The sequence below is a fragment of the Solanum stenotomum genome, chromosome 6 (assembly GCF_019186545.1).
Source record: "Solanum stenotomum isolate F172 chromosome 6, ASM1918654v1, whole genome shotgun sequence".
In the NCBI taxonomy this organism is placed as follows: domain Eukaryota; kingdom Viridiplantae; phylum Streptophyta; class Magnoliopsida; order Solanales; family Solanaceae; genus Solanum; species Solanum stenotomum.
Window position 1 is genome coordinate 40,609,578 of NC_064287.1, and position 7,824 is coordinate 40,617,401.

General features: G+C 33.1%; 1 protein-coding gene across 1 annotated transcript; it reads left to right on the forward strand.

The window, feature by feature from the left end:
* The first annotated feature begins 922 nt into the window (after positions 1-922).
* Positions 923-2,838, forward strand: LOC125867751 (probable inactive poly [ADP-ribose] polymerase SRO2). Its single transcript, XM_049548321.1, has 6 exons — positions 923-1,052; positions 1,170-1,526; positions 1,761-2,002; positions 2,198-2,334; positions 2,432-2,537; positions 2,681-2,838. The coding sequence occupies exons 1-5, from the start codon at positions 934-936 to the stop codon at positions 2,534-2,536; spliced, it is 960 nt and encodes a 319-aa protein (XP_049404278.1). The 5' UTR covers positions 923-933; the 3' UTR covers position 2,537; positions 2,681-2,838.
* The last annotated feature ends 4,986 nt before the right edge of the window (positions 2,839-7,824 follow it).

Below are 7,824 nucleotides of genomic sequence, written 5' to 3' on the forward strand. Positions count from 1 at the left end.
ATAAATTCAATTGTAGTGTTTTCTGATAAATAACTTCATCACTAAATTAAATAGTATTTATTGTTGTCGATCTGTATTACTAAGATACTTAGAACAATAACTTTGCAGAACTTTATAAGAAACAACAAACTTCAAAGTATATTTTCAAAATCAAACACTAGAATTTATATATGCAGAACAAGAAATAGTTCAGAAAATTCGTTGTTTAAAACTGAGAGGAGACTCCTCTATTTATAGTCATTGTGTCTTATCGAAAAAGCCACAACACTTTGAAAAAATCACAACTTTTCGGAAAATTCACAATCTTTTGGAAAAGTCACAATCTTTCCAAAAAATTGCAACCCTTCAAATAAAAGTGTGAACTCTTCAGAAAAATCACAACTCCTAAGAAAAAATAACAACTCTCAATTTTCTATTCATACTTTTTAAAACCAAACATTTGTAAATATAGTTATCTATATTAGTACGTCCTAGTTACTTGCTAACACGTAACTATTGAATTAATTAACAAATTTCGTATCATGTGAACACACAAAACGAACAACATCGAGAAATTATAATTTGAAAAGTCAATTGGACAATTGAATAATATACTCCTAGCAAATTAAAACAAGAATTTGAGTCGATTTTTCTCTTCCTTAACACAGACACATTCCTCTCTTTCCTCATATATAAATATTAAAATTAAATAAAATCCTCCACTTCTTTTTATTATAAATTATTTCTTTACAACAAAAGTTGACAAAAAGTTCCAAATCTGAGGTCAGATATTTCTCCTTTTCCCCTCTTCTTTGTCTCCCTTTTCTCAGCTTTTTTTTTTTTTGGCTTTCTTTTATGTCTTGTAATAAATGGAATTATAATACTTTCTTAGAGCCTAAGTTTCTCCAACTATTTATCTAAATTCATTTTTCTAATTTCTTACTTACTTTTTAGATGGATCAATTTGGAGATTATAATGATCAAGTTTCCATGACAATAGAAAATAAAAAAATGTTACTCTCTTTCGATTCAGAAGTCGAGTCTCCTAGTCCAACATTACATAATTCCTTCAGGTCAGAAACAAATTCAAAATTTAATTTTATTAATTCAACTTTTAGATTATCATATGATACTCAAAATTTTAGTAATTATATGTATAAATAATTGTTTTGATTCGATTGTACTATCAGGTCGTTCAAGAGAAATGGAATGATCGAGTTAGAGGAACGTAACAAGGAACATGATTTAATTAAGGCGGGTTTTCTTAGTGGAATGGGGCATTTAGGAAAGGAAGTTGAAGTTGTGGCTATACATAAAAATTCATGTTCAACTATATTGGGGCAAGCGAGGTTAGAAAGTTTTCGTATTTATTCCGAAGCAATGCGGAAGAAATGTGGTGGAAATGCTAATATTAAATATGCTTGGTTTGGTTCTTCCAAAGATGAAATTTGTAATATTATTTCACATGGATTTTCTTCCATTACTGAACCAAAATCTGGAGGATGTTTTGGTATTGGTGTTCATCTTTATCCTGCAAATATCCACGGGTAAGCAATGAAACATTTAGTATTCTGTTTCAATTTATGTGTCACAATTTTATTTTTAGTTTGCGAATAAAAAATAATGTCATGTGATTGCTTTTGATGAAATGATTTGTATTCACACATTATTTTAGAGGATAAAATTTTAAAATAACTTTTCTTTTTGAATTTGATGTAAAGTCAAACAATATCTGAGATTAATTAATTATTTTTAATTTATTTTTTTTTGTTGTGTTGAAGGGTATTATCGGCATTGGAAGATGAGAATGGATTAAGGCATATGTTACTTTGCAGAGTAATATTAGGAAATACAGAAGTAATTGAAGCTTCATCCAAACAATTTCGGCCAACTTGTCAAGATTTTGACTCTGGGGTTGACAATTATTTGGCTCCTAAAAAATACATAATTTGGCCTTCTAATATGAACTCTCATATTTTACCAAATTTTGTAGTAAGTTTTAGATGTCCTAGTTGCTTATTAGGTAAGCAATTCAGGATTTATAATTTTATTTTATGTCATATAATGTAAAGGGGTTTATCGTTTGGTAGTGGATTTGAATGTGAATTACGCAGATATCAAATACTGCATAATTGTCTAACCAGCTACCGAACGATAGACCCCTCTTAGTATATGAGATTGAAGGATGATATGTTATTATTTTTGTTTATTTTCTTAGGTGCTTCTTCGAAAATCAAGAAGGTTTTTCCGAAGTCGAATTCTCGCATAAAGTTTCATGATTTATTGCATGTGCTTTCCAAATATTTACATCCATCAAGAATAGTTTTGATCTCAAAATACTATGAAGATTTTCAGGTGACTTTTTTTTTTAATTATCCAATTTTGTGTGAGTAAAATTTTTAATTTATTATTATTCTATGTAATTTATTATGTGATGTCTTTTAATGTATAGAAAAATAAGATCACAAAATTAGTACTTGTTCGAAAATTGAGGCAAATAGCTGGAGATACGTCGTTAAGAGCTGTCATGAAGTTATATCCAAATACTACTATTTAAGGTATAACTTCCTACATATGTTTTATTTAAACAACTTGGTGCATTAATTAATGGCCTTTAAACAACCGTTTAAATATTTTTTCTTATTTTTTGTAAGATATCATCGATTTGTTTTTCTAATTTCATCGCTTATATAATGTTTAGTTGTAAATTGGAGAAAAGAGCTTGTTGATTCCGTGAGAACGACGTGATCAGGTTGCTAACGATATCATGATGGCGGAGTTTGTCAAGTGTGAAAAGAAATTTTTCCCTTGTTTTTTCGATTACAACAAGGTTTTTTTTTTTAAATTAGTATAGTAATTAATCGATGTACGGATCGTATTAAAAAGAAACTTGCATAATGTGCTGAATAATATTAATTATATATTGAATTTGTGATCTGTGACTAATTATTTGAATACATTGGATCATATTGCTTTAGAAATATTTGACATCTAGTTTCTTAATTAATGCAATTAACTCAATAGTAAAATCTGTTGAAATAAACGAAAACAAATCACATAATCATGGAATAACGATTTTGTTCCTTGTATTCTTTTATGGGAAAGACTCAAACATGTTATCGAACTTTGAGAAAAGGCTTATTAATGTCATTCGTTAAAAGTTTGGTTCGTCTATGCTATTTCTGTTTGAGAAAAAGTTCTTCCATGCCATTATATTGTTAACCGAATAGTATAGACAAGCCAAACTTGTAACGGATTACATAAATGAGCCTTTTTCAAAAGTTCGATCGCATATTTGAGCTTTTTAGTATGATGGCTAGGGGTGTACAAAACCGAACCGAACCGCAAACCAAGTCAAACCGAAACAAAAAACCCGATTAGTGGTTGGTTTGACTTGGTTTGGTGTTGAAAAAAAAAATCCGACTATATTTGGGTTGGTTTGGTTTTAACTAAAAAAACCCAACCCGAGTGTAACATCGTGTAAGTTGAAATAACTATGAAGAAGCTGGGAATTTGAAATAATCATTTTTGGAAAGAATTCAAAAATCTGGAAATTTGTTTAAGTATGGGAAAAGTGAGTTTTGGTCAACTTTGAACAATCATAACTCCTAGCTCATGATGAGTTAGGTTTAGTTCCAGTTATGTTTGGAAAGCCCTTGGAATGATCTTTCCATCGCTGCCAAGTTGCTCGATTCCGAGTTCGTATGAGTTAGTTATGCCTTTTGGGAGCTGGGCTGTTGGCAGGGTAGTTATCCCGAATTTGTAAGGGTATTTTGGTCTTTTCCCTAGCCATTTCTTTTGGTTATATTGAGATGTTAGACTGATTATATATCAATTTTTCTTTTAAAGTGAGAGTTAGTGCTTTTGAGAGAAGAGAGAAAGAAGAGGAGAAAGAGAAGAAGAAGCAAGGTTTTTGTCAAGATCGTCGTGGTTTTCATCGCGGGTGATCCCTATTAAGGTATGTGAGATCATACTGTTGGGTTGGTTTATCCCCCTCACGCCAAACTCGTTTTAATTTCCGAGAAAGGATTTGGTTGTGGTTGTTGAATTCTTGTGGTTGTGTTGTTGAAAACATTGTTGATTTGGGACATGTTTCCGGTTGTGTTGTGAGTTGAAATCTATTGTATGCTGAGAGGTTTTATGATTTCAAGTGTTTGGGGCTGGAACCTTGGAAGTTAAGGTGGTTCAGAGTTGGAAAAATAAAGAAGAAAAGTCGAGTTTTCTGGGGAAAGGGCTGGGGCGTCGCGCTAGCCAGCGCGCCCCAAAAGGGACTCTGAAGTCCAGCCCTTGGGGCGGCGCGTCTAGCAGAGCGCCCAGCAGGCCCCTCTGAAGTTTGAGGGCTGGCGCCCCGCGCCTCTCAGAGCGCCAAGGACGCCAGTCTTCGTCATTCCTTCCCCTATTTCATACATGTTCCTTGGTAATGTACCTATGTTTTATAGTTGTTTTCCACACTCCAAGGTACGNCTGACTGGAGGAGCTTTGATTTTAGCAGAAATGGATGGCAAGATATGGCCAAAAGCTATCAATGCAGATGCGGTTAAGAGATACTACATCTAGAGGTTTCTATTTCATTTTCTTGTAATCTTTTTGTCATGTATTGGAAACTACGTCTTGACCTGATTCCCATGGCAGGATACGTAGGAAATCCACATCGGATTTGGTCCTTTAGTAGGTTTTGCAAAATTTCCTTTCTATGTAATATGAACTACGCTTGGCCTGATACCCTTGGTGGGATACGTAGGCGGCCTATATCGGCTTCGGTCACTTTATTAGATTTTTTTATTATTATTTTTTCATTTCTCCATTTCTTTGTATGTAGCGAACTACGTATGGCCTAATTCCGTTCAGATATGTAGGCAACCCGAGGAGGGTTTGGCCCCTTTATTTCAATTTTAACTGTGTCCTTAGGTTAGGTTTGGCTTGGTGCCATGATAGAATAGTGTGCAGCCTATAGAAGGTTTAGAATCATCGTGACCAAAGGACAACGCATCTCTTTCGCAAAAACTGGGACAATTTTTAAGGGTATCATTGCAAAAAGATATCAAGATATTTGAAGAGTATATGGTCAATCGAATCATCCAACAGAAGAAAGACTTCAGATAAAGGACGTTCGCTTTGTTTCGTGATATGTCACAATTTGAAGTTCGACAAAATTCTTTATTGATATATATACATATATAATTTTATCTTATTTTCAAATATGATTTTCAATCAAATGTTTTCGTTTTATTTATTTTCTTGTTATCCATTTAACCAAGATTTAGAATTGACGGAGGTTATGAGTCCAACCAAAGCTGGAAGAAAGAAGTATGAAGAGCCAGACCTTCAAAGTCAACGCGAATCAACCTCCCCCAAAATTTATAAATTTTCTTTGAGTGCAGGTTTGTCCGGATTAATAGAAGTTGAGAAGTCAATAACATCTATAGCATCGAAAGGACTATATGTCGAGTGGTTTGAACTACTCACTTATAAATTTATGATTCGAAAACCTATAAGTAAAGCTTTATAAATTTTCAAATGTGTTGATAACAAATATTATTTAATAAAACACATTTCGCATGATTTTGCTCTGTATAAATGCCTTTAAATGCACTGCACATTTGCTTCGAGATATATTTCAAAAGCACCGCACAAATGCTTTCAGATTTTTCGCATGCATGCTTTCAAATACTCTATACGCACTGCACAAATGCTTTCAGATATTTTCAAATGCACAGCACAAATGCTTCGCACAGACGCATATTTCCAAATGCACTGCACAAATTCCTTCAATCATTTCCAAACGCACTGCACAAATGCTTCTAAATATTTTCAAATGCTTTATATTTCGCACGAATGCATATTTTCAAATGCACAAATACTTTCAAGTATTTTAAAAAGGAATCCCACATTGCTTTATCGCTTTTCTAATGCATTGCACAAATGTTTTCAGTTGGTTGCACATATGTCTTCAAATATTACTACATAAATGTTTTGCCAGTCTGCATTGCTTTCAAAGACCTCCTTTTCACAAATCACCTGACTTAAAAAGTCTCATTTTTAAATCATTTGGCTAAAGCCTCATATACATAATTTATTTGGTTAAGGCCTCATTCTCATTAATCATCGCTGAAAAGCATCATTTCTCATGAATCATCGGCCTTAAACCACCTTTTTCATAAATTTTGCAAGATTTCATCTCATTAAGTCATTTCGGCTTACAATGCCGCATTTTCATAAATTCACACCCAGGAGGTGTTATTTTCATATGTTTATCGCACCATGCTTTATGTTTAATATTATTAACTGTTTTGTCAAGTTTGAGTTCAGCAGGAGCTTTAGCACAATGTGGAACTTCATCTAAGCAGTGAACTGGGGCAATTTGTTGAGAAAGTTTAGCTTTCCAACAAAGGTCAAAGGTCTACCTCTAACTCTACTCAACTCCAATCTTGAATACTCTCCTAGATCACACTATCAATAACATCATAATTCAATACTGGGGCAAATTTTTAAGCTTGCGACTACCTTGTTTCAAATCCTATATCTCATCAGTTATCCAATGATCATATTGTCTCATACTCTCTCAAGGTTTTATTTGTTGGTCGGAACAAAATTGGCTTCTACGTCAACGTCTTTACCCAAAAACTCTTACATCATCTTTGGTCAAAGAGGGACAAGCTGTTGAGACCCAATTTTGACCCCCCTTTCTTCTAATTTATTGTTTTCAAGCTTCTAATTTAATAACGTATAAAATAACCCCTTTTCACGACTAATTTTACTATTATGACTATATATCTTCTAAAATTATTAGTTTTATTATCAAATTACTAAAATATATTTTTTTTTATATATACCTCTTTTCCTTAAATAATCGTTTGTCGTCATTTTATTTCGAGTTTCATATTTTATTAAAATAATTATAAGTCAATATTTTGTATATGTATTTTATATAGCGTAAAGTCATAATATTGATATTTTATTATGTAAATTATTAAGTTGCCATCTTAGTGTATTTTGTATTAGTTACAAAGTAAGAAGCCCAAAAATAATTTAAAAGAAGAAAGGAAAAGGCTAAGAAGCTCAGCCCAAAACCCCCAAATCAGACAAAACTTTTCAGCCCACATATTATGCCGAAATATGTCAAGAATTAGGCCCAACTGACGTTTCACTCTTCAGCCTCAAAGTCTTAGAATTAGATTAGGCTTTTCTTTTCTATGAACGCGCGTCCTTCTCTTCCAAAAATGGCAAAAGCTTCAGACCTCTTTCACCTTTGACAGACGCGCTTCTCCATTTTCATGCAAATCTCATTTATGCCGATTGAGTCTCCTCTTCTGTCATTACTCGTGGTTGATTCAGTCTAGAAGAGGCCAAAAAAATTTTCTGCAATTTCTGGTGGAGACGTAGCGAGGATTTCAAAATTCAAACGACAAATTTGTTTCTCAAATCCCGCCTAAAACTTGAGAAAGAAGAACCCTAATTCCATCCTATAAGTATGAGCAGAAAGTGTTTGTTTTGGACAAGTTTTGGCAGCCGCCGTCGTCCTCTTGAAACAAACATTTTGCCATTGTCTATAACCTCTGAAAAAATCATCTTTTCTCTAGCCTTTTCGGTTTTTCGTTTGGTCACTAATTATAGCAACCAATACATATATTTTGCCTTCTGTGTTGTCCGAGTCGGGTTCGAGTTAAGATCAAGACCGCAACCCTATTCACTGCCCTGCAACAGGTAATATCCGCCCCTTTTTTTTTACCTCTGTTTTGCTATTGCGATTAATGCTCTGCTTTGTTATTGTGAATAAAGTGTTATGTATACTTTGATAAATTTCATGTATCTTAGTTTTATTGAAGGTTATATTAAATTATTTAC

Coding starts and splice junctions, on each gene's coding strand:
- LOC125867751 (XM_049548321.1), top strand. CDS start 934: ATGGATCAATTTGGAGATTATAATGATCAAGTTTCCATGACAATAGAA. Junction 2,003..2,197: donor ATGTCCTAGTTGCTTATTAG/GTAAGCAATTCA, acceptor TTATTTTCTTAG/GTGCTTCTTCGAAAATCAAG. Junction 2,335..2,431: donor AATACTATGAAGATTTTCAG/GTGACTTTTTTT, acceptor TTTAATGTATAG/AAAAATAAGATCACAAAATT.